We start from the raw sequence: 15,249 nt of genomic DNA, 5'->3' as shown, positions 1-15,249 counted from the left end.
GATAAAGGAAACAGTGGTTTGTATAGAGGTTGGAATTCTAAACATTAAAGTCTCATTATTTCATTTACCTTTCTAGTGTTTGGGATGCTTTTAGGAGATGCCATTCTTATTGACAATTTGGATGCTGCCAATCATTACAGAAAAGAGGTGTGTATTGCCACTTCAAACGTTTCCGTTTTGTACATACATGAGAGAGGCAGAGGCAGAATAGAATTCATCCGTGTTTCTATAATACTTGCAACATATAGAAGTCTCAAACACCTCAGGGCTTGCGCCATTTTCTGAAGTTCCTTATGTTGTTTTGGGGTTCACTTCAGTGGGTCAGTGTTGTTAAAGTTACGTGTTGCATGTCACAGGCTTGCCACATATTTATTAATGAATATTAAACCTATGTGTACAGCTTGTTAAAAACACGCATTGCCCAGCATTATTGACAAGAGATGGAGAGAGAATTCGTAGCAATGGAAAGTTTGGAGGTCTTCAGAATAAAGCCCCTCCCATGGATAAGCTTCGAGGAATGGTTTTTGGAGCACCTCTGCCGCAACGATGCAAAATTCTCTCTGAACAGATAGGTGTGTTCAAAGCATAATATATTAAATAATTATTTGTACAGCTTTTCTTAAAATTTTACTGTTTTTAGAAATTCAGTCTGACTCTTAACTAAATATACTTGGCATTTCATATTGCTGCTGAAACAATTGCAATTACTAAATGAGAATCTGGTGACATTAGATTCTTTTGGCTTTCTTGCATGTGTTTGAGTTTGCTCCACGGTCCTTTGGTACAGGCAAATCATCACAGATTAATGAAAAATGTATTCACGTAATTGGTAAATAAAACTTTGTAAGCAATTATTCTGAAATGAATTGTGAAATATTGTCTTCCATTTTCAATCGCTATTGTATTTTAATATTCTGTTGGAAGCCGCCCAGAGTGGTTGGGGAAACCCAGCCAGATGGGCGGGGTATAAATAATAAATTATTATTATTATTTGCGTCAATAACCATAGTTAGAGATAATGTGACGCTTACAGCTCAGTTTTCAAATCTAGGACTTGGTGGCATTGTGTTGATGGCCTAGTGCAAGACTCCAGGTTAGGATATCGTGCAGATTCTGTACCAGTGCAAAAATATGTGATGCCCATTGCCAAGTGCAATGATGTGGGATTGAAAAATTTCCACTACTATAATTCTGTGCAAAATTTCCCTTTTAAAACTCTATAGTAAGTGTTCCTAAGACTGTATCTTAGATTCACTTTGTTAATCCCCACCTCAGTCAATTATTTTCCTACTTTTGGCTACTGGAAACACATTAATGTATTTTATACAGCACATAAAATGATATACTTTTCAGTTTTGTTCAGTTAATTTAAGACAGATAAACTTGTTAAATCTGAAATCCATCAGTGTTTGAGACACTGGGGGGGTGGGGGGATAATGAAAATCCATATCACTGCTTCTGTGACATAGTTCTCTGGTAGCATATTGCCCTAAGTGCCTTTGAAGTTGGGTGGGCCTCTTGATTGTAATAAACTTTTAAACAATATAGAGTTTGTGTGATGGAACAGAGCAATTTAATCTCCAAAACTGTGTTTTTAAGGCCATATCATAAATTACCGTGTCCTTATACAGATACCATTTGTGTGTAGTTTAAATGCAGAGTAAATAAAATGTGAATGTTGATGGGTACATTTGTTACAAGTGTTCCTAATCAGTGGTGGGAAACCTGACCAGCAAGCCTAATTTAGCTTGGCAGGCCTTGGAGACTGGCCCACCTAATGGTTTGGGGCAAATCATGCACACCTTTCCTGCATCTGATTTCATTTAGTAACATCAGATGCAGGAAACTTCAAGTTGTGGCTAAAATTAAGATGAATCAGGAGTGCATTGTTGATTTTTCCTTTGCGATTGAATTCAAGCCAGGTGATGAGATCCTAAAGTCATGCCTGCAAAGGAAAAATATCCCTTTGCCTTGCACAGCAACAGAAAAAGGTGCCAAATTCAAAAAGTGCTGGCTTTTTAGTGCAAAAGAATTGACTGTGTGCTTACAGCGCATTTCCAATTCTTCCTTTGAATTGCTTGCTTGAGTTTAACCCTGGAATGCAAAGAATCCTTTTCAGAGGCTTGCTGCAGGGATCTACAGAGTGCACCCATTTCTGCCCAAAAAGAAGGACTTGCTATTTTCTGCATGGGTCTTCCTTTGCACCTGACTTCATATATGACATCTCACCCACCTGTTAAAATGGCTATGAGGGTGGTGGAACTCAGAATCCAGCCCACCAGCTAGATCCTGCTCCCCGACCCGGTCTAAACCCATGCAGTTTTCTCTAGACTACAATGATATATATTTATGAAATTCATTATGTTTGAAGAATATTTTAGTAACCTTTGTTTTTTTTAAAAAAAAGTTACACACAATTTCATTGTTATCCTGTCCATACTTATCTAGAAGTTAGCCACAGTGAGTGGGGCTTAATTTGTGAGTAGATATGTGTGGTACTGCACTGTTAACAGCTTTACTGTCTGTTATTTATTGCTACTGTTCTTAAAACTTTTGGCCTTGTGCCTTACTATCCTATTATTCTTGTACATGTTAGATCTCCTTCAGCAGTACCAGAAAGCAGTTGCATGGCTTACTAATAAGAAGGCAGACCTTGATTTCCACGAGCGATCATATAATAGTCCAGAAATGAATAAAAAGAAAAAAGAGCTTGCAGACCAGGAAAAGAGACTCAAGGCAATAGAGCAGGAATTGGGTATGTTACTCACACATTCACTTTTACATGATGGAGTCGAAAAGTTAACCATTCTAATTATATCAGAAACTCATTCTGGGAATTTACAATTTCATAAATAAATTCTAATTTAACTGCGTCAGATTTATCAAAATTCTGAGTACATTTTAAAGATGTGAGCTTAAGCTTAAGAGAGCCAGTGTGGTGTAGTGGTTAAGAGCAGTAGACTCGTAATCTGGTGAACCCGGTTCGCGTCTCCGCTCCTCCACATGCAGCTGCTGGGTGACCTTGGGCTAGTCACACTTCTTTGAAGTCTCTCAGCCCCACTCACCTCACAGAGTGTTCATTGTGGGGGAGGAAGGGAAAGGAGAATGTTAGCCGCTTTGAGACTCCTTCGGGTAGTGATAAAGCGGGATATCAAATCCAAACTCCTCCTCTTCTTCTGGTATGTATGTATCCTGATACAGCATTCTAACATAACATATTTATAATATATAATGAGATATAAACTTGGAAACACAAGTAACAACAATTGTATAGTTCTGTTTTTCTTTGGTGACATTAGGAAAAACAAGTGGGGCCTTCAACAAAATGTTACAATGCGGAGCACTCTGATTCTGTGTTCCAGCAGTCCTTCCAATGCCACTATCTTCTAGGATACCTCATGCTCCTCCCACAGTTTTCTAGTTTTCCTCCATGCAGAAAGCAGTGGTTTTTGACCACAGCCTCCTTTGTCTTTGTGGGGCTGCCCACTCTCTTTCCACCCCACCCCCCAGGAGAAGGAGAGGCATAGGTGTGGCTATATGTACATAGGATGCATGTGTAAGAGACAGGGAAATTCAAAATGTGTCCACTGGTTCAAAAAGGTGAGGGAAGGAGGTTGATCTCAGAGGAAGTGCCCCCTCTGATCTATCTTGTGAGCCCAGTTTCACAAACACAAGGTCCTTTCTGCAGGAAGGGAAATTGTGGGTTTATTTGCAAATAATTACTTGTGGATAATACTCTCAGACCTTGAACTACAGCTACTTTTTGTATTAGCTTTAAAAATCTAATTCATGCTTGGTATGCCTATGCCTTTTATTTCTGAAGTTATATGTACTAGATTTGAAAACAACAGTAATGTTTGTGATCTTCATAGGCATTACCTCTTCTGGTCGATGCTCCAAATCTTCAGTTCACATGGAAGAACTTGATACATTTGACAATCCTAGCCCTCCAAAAAGAATGCGGAGAGAAACAGCAAAACGGTCACTCAGGTTTGTTTGTGAGATTCTAAAGTAGTTGGTGTTTTTTAAAAAAAAAAATGCCCAGTTTTGTGGTGTTTTTGCATGAATATGCATGTACAGGGAATATCCTACAACTAAGTGATTCCACCTGACAGTGCTAGTAATACTGCATATAGTCTTTGCATGAGGGTAAGGAAAAAGAGAAGAAGGGAAAAGGGAAAGGATAACTACAACAAAAATCTTGCCTGATATTTGTATTACATTTATGCAGTTTTTAAAATGACCTGTGCTTATTTTTTGTAGTCCAGAAGAATGGGTATCATCTCCTCCCATGAAGAAACAGCAGCAAAGAGCAACAGATACATCAGGTGTTAATGGAACAGCCCGAAAAAAGAAGCCATAGACTAAACAGATTTCTTAAAAAGTAACTGTATATTGAAATATGTACAAGCTGGGGAAAAATAAATTCATGTTAACCACCATTCTTGTATACTTCTAGAGAAACGTTGTTAGTAACAACTGTTAAGCTTTATTTTGTATAGCTTTTTCTATGGTTATTAGACTTCAGTATGTGGAAGTAATAAATATGCTTTTTTATTTATGATAACACATTCAGATTTTACAATAAAATTGCTACAATACTACAGATTTTTCTATTACTATATAAGGTTGCAATTTAGATTGTTTGAATGTGTTCCCTAAGGGTTTTTAAAATAAAATAAAGTGTTGTATCCATATGTAAAGTCCCTAAGCACTGCCCCCATTAAATCTGTGGAGAAGAGCTGAACTAAAATGATTGATAGACATTCTTATGCTTTTATTCACTACTTGTATGAAAGCAGTTAGAGGCATTTTTCAAAAAATGGTCAGACTTGCTACTACTCCAGATGCAGACAGATGCCACTGATTGGTTATGAGCAGCAACCTGACACATGGATACTACTATCTGCCAAAGTAAGTAACTTGAGTATGTTAATTGTTCTAAATTGGCCACTACCTTCCAGAGACCAGGTGATATATGCTAAAACACAGCTTGCAAGTCTCATCTGGCAGAAGGACCACTGTCTCCTGCAGTGATGAAACAAGGGCCTAAGTGCAGGTTGGGGAACCTGTGGCCCTTCAAATGTTGACCCACAGCTCTCACCATCCCTGGCCATTGGCTGTTCTGGCTAGAGTAGATGGGAGTCCAACGGCATCTGGAGGACCACAGATTCCCCACCCCTGGGCCTAGTGGGTTCATTTTAAGAGAACTCTCAAGCAGAGAGGATCTGCCAGGCTCTCTCGGGCATAACTGCCCTAGATGCTCCAGCTAAGCCTGCAAAATTATGAGACTCAAATCACATCCATCCCAAGTCAAGAGTGAAGAGAACAATCAGCAACCCCTTCAGGGTCTCTCCTGTGAGCTACAGCAGCAGAATATAGGAGAACAGTCTGGTGGAAAGTGGTACACATCCCAGCCATTGAATGCCAGGCAAGGGTGAGAGGGTGATTGTTCAGTGATTCTCTGAGAAGCCTATTCCTTTGTATAAACAACTAGAGAGAAAGGGGAAGGTGAGGAGTTAAATGAAACCCTTAGATGCACAGAGACAGGTACTAACCACCCTAATAAAGGAAGATATACTGGGAACAGCAGATCTGTTCTATCCATGTTTTCAGTGGTGGAGTGTTCTATCCTGTTCCATATCATCTGGGACAGGAAGAAAACGACCTCTCAAAAGAGTTGGAAATTTTGCTGCACTGCAATTATATTTTTATGAAAGATTACTAGTTTGATCTTCATAGTCATAGTTTTCACACACTATAGTAGTATTGTCCTAAATTACAGGGTTTGGTGTTTTTAAGTGTTCCAATGCACGCACTGAAAGAGGATGTTCTGGGTCACGTGCATAAGTATATATAGGTCCCTTGATTCATTTAGCTTGCATCCCATTGGCCTGATTAAACCCAGCATCAAGGGACCTACCAAGTAGGTGTTGTGGCTAATCAATCAAACCCACACAACACAGGGTTTGGTTGCCAGGTCTTACCGCAGGACCCAATTTGTTAGTGATCCTGTGCTCTGTACTAATTCATAGAATCATAGAATCTTAACAGTTGGAAGGGACCCCAAGAGGCATCTAGTCCAACCCCCTGCAATGCATTAAAGGATTATATTAAAGGAATCTGAACCAAGCTGAAGTAACCACATTGACTATATGAAGTCCCAGATTTTAAATAGTTTACATATGTGAAGCTTGGGGGACTTCTTGCTCAATCTGAGAAAGCCAAGAGGACAGTTCTGAAAAAAAGGCTGCTTTACACTAGTTGTGCACAATTAGAGCTGAACTGAGGCCTTTATTATCTCCTCTATACCCATTCTGAGGCTATCTGCTATCAGATTATACATGCGAGTTGCAAATAGGTTTAGTGTGTCAATTTGTTTTTCTGGTGCACATGTTTGGTAAGTATTTATGTAGAAGCCCAAACACCAGATTTATGTCTTAAGGAACTAATAATTTAAAAATTGAAAGTAGGAAATGCAATAGAAGGAAATAATTGGGTAAATACGTGCTGGTATAGAATCCCAAGAATCCAATGTTTTATTTTTTCTGCTACAAATACAAGGCTGAAAATGTGTGTTCAAAATCTATTCAAATCTCAAAAGCCAGAACTTGAGTAGGTCTCTAATGGCAGAGATTCTAGAGTTCCTCCAAGAGTCTGTTCCAAATATGTTTAAACTTTAGCTGGTAAGCTGGGTTTAGTAAAGATGACGACTCGGGAAAATCATCCACAGAGCAAGTATTCCTTAAAAGGACTTAAAAATTAATTTACTCGCAATATACCCATTTGCTCGCTCTCTCTGTGAAGATTAGCATTACAAATTGTGATGGAGAACTTAAAGGGAGTTCAAAGAACTAGCCTTCTGAAAGTGTTGTCACTCAAGATGCTTTTCCTACATCAACACAGTGACAACACAGGGCCAGACATTAAAGGTTTGTGTGTGTTTCATAAATCTTTCAAGATAACATTTGTGAGTGCAGTGGAGCAGTTAGGTAATTTTAGACTCTACTTAATGGTCTTAGGACCTCTTTTGATGATAGTGCTTTACTCACTGCCTTGTGGGACATCTTCATGGGGGAAAGGGCTAAGGAGTAAGCCCTACACAAATCCAGAGTGGAGTACCAAGGGTGGTTTGATGGAGTCTTGTATGCTTCCTTCTGGCAACTCCTGCAGCCAAGCTGGTCCCAGATGTATTGCTTTCCTTTGGACCATATTAGTGAGGCCATGGGGAGGGCGGTTGTTATCCAGGCAGCCCAGGACTTCCATATACAGCTTGCATCCCAGACAGAGCCATAGCAGGTGCTGTAACCTTCCAGCAGTGCATTTTATTCTCAGAAGGTTTTCTTACTCTATTTCTGCAAGTCTATTTTAGAACATGCTTGTTATCTCTTGCATGCATGTTAACTGTTCATGCCACCTCTCTCATTAAGACAGCTATTCTGAAGACTGTCAGAGCATTCATTAGGTTTCAAGTATGCCATATTATTAGTGCTGCCAGAAACCATTATTTTTGACATCTGGAGAACCACTCTGGTTTAATTAAGAGAACAAATGAGGTGGCATTAGTAACCTATATTAGTCAAGACAATTTATATATGTTCTGGGGAGAAGTTACAGTATATCTATGTTAACTTTTTTTCTCTGCAAGTTCAAACTATTATCCTGAGCATAGTTTGCAGCTTTAGAGCCAGTGTTGACAGTCTTGCATTATCCACTCAAAACAGCAAAGGGAAATATAATGAGTGAATGTGAAAAACCTAGACTGGGTCTCACAGCACTTGAAATTAATCGTTACGCCCTGAATCATATTAAGTCCACTGTAAGGCTTCTGTTACTCATTTCTGTGCTCAGATCAGTCTTCCAGTATCCTGGAAATGAAGGACTGTGGGGTTTTCCATTTCTGGTACCAAAAACAAGTTCCAAGGTTGGACAGATTTTACTGGAAAATGGCTTAAAATGTAGCCATCTGTATGGATTAGTCTAAATTAAGGCACTTGCTCTGTATAGAGCTACACTGTTGTTACTAGTCATTAAATGCACTGCTTTGCTTTGCAGGCAGTCATGACTGGTTAAACTTGTGTTTAGTGGGATAATACTCAGAGGGAAAACAGAAAAACAAAGGACTCCTGAGACTCGTGAATTACAGCATCTGAGTAATGAAGTCCATATGATTTCTGTCGGAAGACAGTTTGCCATTTATGGCAGCAATGTATATCCCAGGCTTGTATTCAAGAAGACAATTAAACCAACTCACGTAGCATTCCTACTGCCATGGAATAGACTTTTTATTTTAATAGCAACATAGAAATAAGTTTGGCAGTCATATAAATATGCAAGGCTTCACTGGAGCCAAGTCTCAGCCCATATGAAATTGAATATTAATGTATTTGTGTGGGTATCTCCTGCTACAAAGGGCCAGTGTCCTAACATGCCCCCGATCTACCCACCCTTCCTTGAAGCAAACTATACACCCTCTAGGGATTTCTGGGAACGGGCTCTAGAAAAGTCATATAATGAGCAGATGCAACCTTCCCCCTCCCCCCGAATCCAACAGATGCAGCTTTTCTTGTCCCTGCAGAACAAGCTGCACCTGTCAAAAATCTACCACAAAGGGAGAGAAGAATGGTTACTCTCCTTTTTCAAAAGACATACCACTGATTCACCCCACCCGAATCTGGGTTTGGGGAGAGTTATATCTATGCTAACATCTCTTCTCCTGTACCGCTCAGTTTTATAAATCAAAGCACTGCCAACACAGCCTATACATTTTCCCTGTCATTTGTCCAAACGGCAATGCATGCCAAAATGCATGCCAAAAGCCAAAGCCATGCTGTATTTAAATTCATATCCCAAACTGTCCCTATAGGAACTTTTCATTTTGTATCTTCATCATCACCACCACCACCACCATTACCACCACAACAATAATAAATGCCCCTTCAGGTTTAACAGTAAGTCCAAACAGAAAGCCTTTTCATCACATGTGGAAAACATTTAGTCAAAGATCTTGGGAACACTCCCAGAAAATGGAGCTGTACTTATGTGAGGCAGCCAAGAATGCCTCTCTCTCAGACAGCCTTTGCCATTTGAGCACAGTGCTGTAAACATTTGTTTATTCCAGCTTCTATTTTGCCTCTTCCTTACACTTCAGGCTGTTAATCGTTTTTTCAAAAAAGTATTGCAGTAAAAATAGTATGCCCAGCTAAATGTGTATATAAAATGTAGAAATTAAAATGACCCCACACTTGCTTAACTTAAGATGGAAAAGGCCAACTCAACAATGGCAAATGTTTTACAGCACATAGGTTCAGACTCTGAAGAATCTTCATATATTTATATATTACATCTAGCATAAAAGGTAAAGGTAAAGAGACCCCTGACCATTAGGTCCAGTCACGGACGACTCATCTCGCTTTATTGGCTGAGGGAGCTGGCGTACAGCTTCCGGGCCATGTGGCCAGCATGACTAAGCAGCTTCTGGCGAACCAGAGCAGCACATGAAAACGCCGTTTACCTTCCCGCCGGAGTGGTACCTATTTATCTACTTGCACTTTGATGTGCTTTCGAACTGCTAGGTTGGCAGGAGCAGGGACCGAGCAATGGCAGCTCACCCCGTCATGGGGATTTGAACCGCTGACCTTCTGATCAGCAAGCCCAAGAGGCTCAGTGGTTTAGACCACAGCGCCACCCACGTCCCTACATCTAGCATAGTCTTACCTAATTAAGTTTGTATAACAGCTCATCGGTGACATCTAAGTCTGGGATTTTCTTACTATGCCCAGGAGCATCTTTTCTGCCCTACATTTGAAGAAGGGTTCTGGGGAAGTTGTTCATTACTTTGTGTCAATTTAGTCAGTTGTATCAAATATATTATCCTGCATTTATTCTCAGATTCTCCATGGGCAGTGGGTTCTACAATTGAGCAGCAGCTACCAAGAACACTAAGGGTGCAGCAGACTTCCGCTTTTGTGACAGGACTTTCCACTTTCTCTCCTCCTCCTCCTCCTCCCCTGTCCCCGCAAACACCTCCCCCAAAATCTGTTCTTATGGGTTGGGGGACTTTTTCAAGCAGATTGGTGGACCTGAAGTGGCAGGACAGGAGGGGGAAAGCCCTGTTGCAACCATTGGCACAACATTAGATATTGCCCTACATGTCCACGTTAGTAATGCAAAATTATTTTATTTGCTAACTTTTACTAGTATAAAAATAACTAGCATAGTCATGGTACAAAGTTGGGATTTCCTTTCGCACAACCACAACTCATACAAAATAACTACTATAGCATTTTTAATATATATGTCAACTAATGCAGTTCGAGAATGTGTAGCAATGCAGATGTTGCTGGACCCCAGCTTCCACCAGTCCCAACCAGCATGGCAAATGGTCAAGGATTATGGGAGCCGTAGTGTAACAGCATCTGGAAAGTCGCATGTTCCCCACCCCTGAAATAAAGAGAAGCAGAGTTTGGGGAAATTGTGTTGTTTTTCCCCTCACTTATGTCCCTAAAGGGTGGAGAATGAAGCTTAGGCAGCAGTTGGCTTATTTGATGTTTTGTTACTTCATTAAAAGGAAGCAATTGACAGTTCACCAGTTAATCTCACTCTCTGGTTATACAAACACATTTGCCATCTAAGGCAAGGGGGGAAACTTGGTGGCAGAATCAAAATATGTTTTCGAGGTAATTTTTAGCACAGCTGAAACAGATGTAACTTGATGTGATATTAGATCAAGCCAAATATTTTCTATATAAAGACATGTCAGTGTTTCCTGTTATTTTGATTAAGTCACTATTAATATTTGGCACTTAGTCATTCAGATTAGAACATAGCAACGACCTCAGTAAATGCATTATTTTCTCTTGTTGCTTTGCGGTAATGGAGAGATATATGATTAATTTACTAGTCTTCAGGGATGCAAATAGTTTTATTTCCTTTCAGGGTGTATATGCATCAGTCATAGTCCATGGCAGCCTTGTCTAACCCCATGACCTCCAATTCCCATCAAGACCCAACCAACTTGCTTATCACATGCCTGCTGGCTGAGGCTGATGGGAATCAGAGTCCAGAACATCTTGAGGGCACCAAGATGGGGAAGACTATGGCTCTTTCGGGATTAGACTAGATGCTGTTGTCTTTTCTCACCAGGAAGAGGTCTTGAAGCATCCAGCAACTGTTCACTGATATTAAGTGCAATATACTTGCAGCTGTAAATCAGAGCCCAGCAGAGTATTTAAAATATGTTTCTAACACTGTAAATTAGAATGAACATGCTGTTGTTGTTTTTATAAAGCAACTCTGGACCCCTGTTAGAACAGTATCACTCTAGAAAAGTTATTACCGTAAATAGTTCAGTAGTTAGAAGCATTGGCTGTCTATAGCAGGCATGGCCAAACTTGGCCCTCCAGACATCTGAAGGCAGCCCTGTTTAGGGAAGCTTTTAATGTTTGACGGACTATTGTATTTTAATATTTTGTTGGAAGCTGCCCAGAGTGGCTGGGGAAATCCAGCCAGATGGGTGGGGTATAAATAATAAATTATTATTATTACTCCAGATGTTTGGGAAGTACAATTCCCATCATCCCTGACCACTGGTGCTGTTAGCTAGGGATGATGGGAGCTGTAGTCCCAAAACATCTGAAGGGCCAAGTTTGGCCATGCCTGGTCTATAGCTTCATCCTGCCAAGTGGTCAGGAAGATTTGAGTCCCCAACAGGTGCACTGGGCTATGATAATGACCCGTGTAGGGGTAACACGGCTGCCTGCATCCCCTCTGTGACGGCTAATCGCCTCCCTTGGCCTAAGTAAGCAGCCTTCCTTTATTAAGCAATTTTTGGGGGGGAAACGCTTGCTGAGTTGCGTAAGATTGTTCTTGGAAAAGAAGAAGGCTCCGCCGAATGGAAAGAAAAGCGGGGAGAGAAGGAGCAGCGGCCGCCAGAGGAGATTCCTCTGTCTGTAGCTCACAATGGCGCACGTGCCTTTCTCTCGGAGGTCACGCAGGGCAGATGGGGGGAGAGGAGCCCTCGAGGAGGGGAGGGGGGGTCAGCGCGCGAGTCTGTCGAGAGTCCCAGAACACCCGCGCGCAGCGGGAAGCACCTCGCCGCGAGCCCGGTCCCTCGTCTATTCCATCCCCGCTGCCCCCCGAAGTGCGCGGTTGCGCCCGCCGCGTCCAGGGCAAGAGCGGGGAAAAGAGGAAGGGGGCTGCCGCCCCGCTGTTTGGCCAGGGGAGATGTTTATGAGGCGAGGAGGCGGCTAAGTCATCCTTCGGCTCGGGGTGTGCGAGCCGGAGGGCGGAAACTTGGGAAGAACTAAGCGGGGCGGGGAGCGGGGGGTTGAGGAGTCTTGCGTCAGTGAAGGAGTGAAGTGGAGAAGCGAAGCTGAAGCGAGAAGCGGAGTTCGCGGCCGAGCCCAAAGAGGAGCGACGTAACAAGGAGATAAATAGGCTAGGAAGGGGGAAAGGGGTCTCGGGAGAGAGAAGAAGTCTTCAGGACGGAGGCTGAGCTGCGGGACGTCTCTCCTCGCGCCCGGCGAGCCGGTGGCGCGCCAGCTGTGGCGGGCAGCATGGAGCTGCTCCCGAAGCCCCTCAGGTGGACTGTGCCGCTGCTTCTCCTGTCTCTGTCCGGCTGCCTCGGCCAGACCGCGCCGCACTTGCGCCCCAGTCGGCCGGGCGTCAGGAACAAGTAAGTGCCCGCCTTACTCCGCGCCAGCTTGGGCTCCCCTCAAACTCCGCTCTCGGACCCTTGACGAAACGCTCACCACCCCCCGGGAAAAGTGAGCCGCAGGGCTGAGAGCGGCAAGCTGCCTGCAAATGGGCAAGTTGGAGCAAAGTGAAAGGGCTGCGTTGTCGGGGAAGAGGGAATTGGTGGGGGTCTGGCGTGTCCAGGGAATCCCCTTATCTTTGCGGCTGCGAAGCTCTGATGAGAGTTTAGGTTGAGTTCCCAGCACATGGTCGGTCATCAGTCCCAGCAGAGAACAGAATTGGATGTTACACAACCGGGGTGGGGTGGGTGTAATCTGTATTACTTGAGGTGGTTGGAGCTCTTTATGCAGTGCTTGATATGTGACCAGTGTTAGAAACTCAGAAAGATAAGCTAGGTGCCAAATGGTTCCGCTTAAACCAAGGTTACAGTCGCCAAAACGGAATGCCTACTTCCAATTTGGGGGCAAGAAGACAGCTCTAAAGTCTTATTTTTCAAATGATGGACTGACTGTGAATGATTATCAGTTAAACATCAGATGACAACCTTCAGATAGCTTAACAACTTTGAGAACTTAAAGAAGAAAAGTCAGTTTATCCAGGGGCAGTTCACACATTTATTGGCCTATTCCAACCTCTTTTTCTTAATGGTGACATGGACCATAATGTAAGAGTGTTCTTCACAATTGAGAGCAGGGCAATTGGGTGGGGTAAGCTACAACAATTGGTCCTGCACAGGCTGCGTAAAAAAAGCATTTTGGTTCCTGAAATTCATTTTGATTGTGCAGATAAAATATAATTGACAGAATTCTACAGGATGTGTTATTAGTGTGCAATGTATATTAGGGGGCATCTTCACTTGGTTGCAAGTGGCTGACAGGTACAAAATGCACCTGTTGCCTGGCTGATTTTGAACACTGTGTCTCTGTTATTATTTCTTTTGAAGATTTACAGCTTGCCTTGAATCATGATCTTCAAGGCTTCTTACCACTAGTTGCAGTTATTTAAACAGAAAACACTTCACATTGACAACCTCACAACCATGCACATATAACTCAGTAGGCCTTAGTTCTCCAGCTGATAGTTAGGGCCAGACTCTGAAGTTACCAGTAATGTATCTTCTTGTAGGCAGTGGACTTTTAGATGGTAATATTGCATTTAGGCATCCTTTGGGATTGCCACCCCATAGTACTGCCATGTGGGCCCTACGGATTAAAGCCAGTTCAGCCAGGGCAATTTGCAATTGGATCTGATAGCTATTTCTAGCGGGGTGGGAGAAAACTAGGTCTCCACAGTTGCTCCTTCTTTGGCCAACTGATGTGATGTTCTTCCTGGGAGGCTGCTGTGGACTGGAGGAGGGCACTTTCCCAAAGTCAGTATTAAATGAAGATGCAACTGGAAGCTCACTCAGATTCTTTACATGGAATTGGGGAGGGGAAATATTCTCCTTTGCCTCAGGCAGCAAATGTATTGGACCAGCTCTGTTGACAAAATGTAGGCAAGACATTTCTCAAAGGCTGTGTCTGCATGTGCCCTATTTGGTTGGCTAGTTGAGCACTGGGTGACATAACAATATACACAGTCTGCTTGTGTTGGGCATGGACAAGTTGAGCACAGACTAGATACTGAAGGATAAACAGCTTGGGGGGGGGGGAGGTTCAGGCTCCATAGTTCAGTGATCCAGTCTACTTGTGCCACACCAATTCTGTTTTTGGTGCCTACTTGTGACCCCTTTTTGTGACTAGTAACAGCAGAAAGATATTTGCTTCTTTTTAGTAATTGTCTCTTCCACCCATGTAGCACTAAACCGTATTGTTAAATGAAGCTCCTCAATTCTCAAGCAGTGAGTAGTTTAGGGGGTATCAATGAAGAGTTTAGTTTCTTCCAGATAGGAAAAGCACTGGAGAGTTATGCTGCCTTTGTAGTGTTTTATTTATTTTATTTATTTTATTTATTTATTCAAGTAGAGGGAGACTTTTAGAAGTAAACAGTTTAAAACAGGCAGACAACTCACTGATCCTTCATCTGATTTCTGGACAACTTCACCTTGGAATCCCTACTGTCTTTTCCCTGCCCCCATCTAGTCTATCTAAATCTAAAACTCTATCTCCAAACCCGCATTGCCAACTCCTCTGCACACATGTCTCTGCAAAAGGACTGGACTCAGACTTCATCCTAACCATTAGCTCCTTTTGAAGAAATATCAATTGAAAATCACTGTTAGCAAGCAATCACCCAAACAGCATTCACCTTAAAAGGTGATCTAGTCCCTCTAAAAGCTCTAGAGAGCCTATAGCTCATCCTGGAAAAGATGATAAAGGGACATAAATTGAAAACATTCAAGATGATTCATAGTTACTCATTTCTATATTTACAAATGCATTTCTTTCTCCAGTCAGTATAACCATCCCCGGTAAATTATTCGCTCTTTAAACAGCATTATTCCTTTCCAGAATACAGACTGCATTCACAGTTTACAGAACAAAGAGACTTAACAGCAAAGTTATATTCCCAGGTTTTTAAATACTTTCTGGTTCCATTATATTGTTTACAAAG

General features: G+C 42.1%; 2 protein-coding genes across 2 annotated transcripts in view; both read left to right on the top strand.

Moving 5' to 3' along the window:
* SMCHD1 (structural maintenance of chromosomes flexible hinge domain containing 1) overlaps positions 1-4,606 on the top strand; it is a 62,658-nt gene extending 58,052 nt beyond the window's left edge. Inside the window, exons 44-48 of the mRNA XM_081205522.1 lie at positions 77-147; positions 401-572; positions 2,597-2,755; positions 3,873-3,990; positions 4,264-4,606. Coding sequence (XP_081061648.1) covers positions 77-147; positions 401-572; positions 2,597-2,755; positions 3,873-3,990; positions 4,264-4,363 — 620 coding nt within the window. The 3' untranslated portion in view covers positions 4,364-4,606. The remainder of the gene's footprint in view (positions 1-76; positions 148-400; positions 573-2,596; positions 2,756-3,872; positions 3,991-4,263) is intronic.
* Positions 4,607-12,052: 7,446 nt separating this feature from the next.
* Positions 12,053-15,249, top strand: part of EMILIN2 (elastin microfibril interfacer 2) — a 42,859-nt gene continuing 39,662 nt past the window's right edge. Inside the window, exon 1 of the mRNA XM_081205562.1 lies at positions 12,053-12,676. Within this exon, the coding sequence (XP_081061688.1) occupies positions 12,558-12,676 (119 nt within the window). The 5' untranslated portion in view covers positions 12,053-12,557. The remainder of the gene's footprint in view (positions 12,677-15,249) is intronic.

Source organism: Podarcis bocagei (genome assembly GCF_964188305.1).
Source record: "Podarcis bocagei genome assembly, chromosome: 8".
In the NCBI taxonomy this organism is placed as follows: Eukaryota; Metazoa; Chordata; class Lepidosauria; order Squamata; family Lacertidae; genus Podarcis; species Podarcis bocagei.
This window is presented reverse-complemented; position numbering and strand designations above follow the sequence as displayed.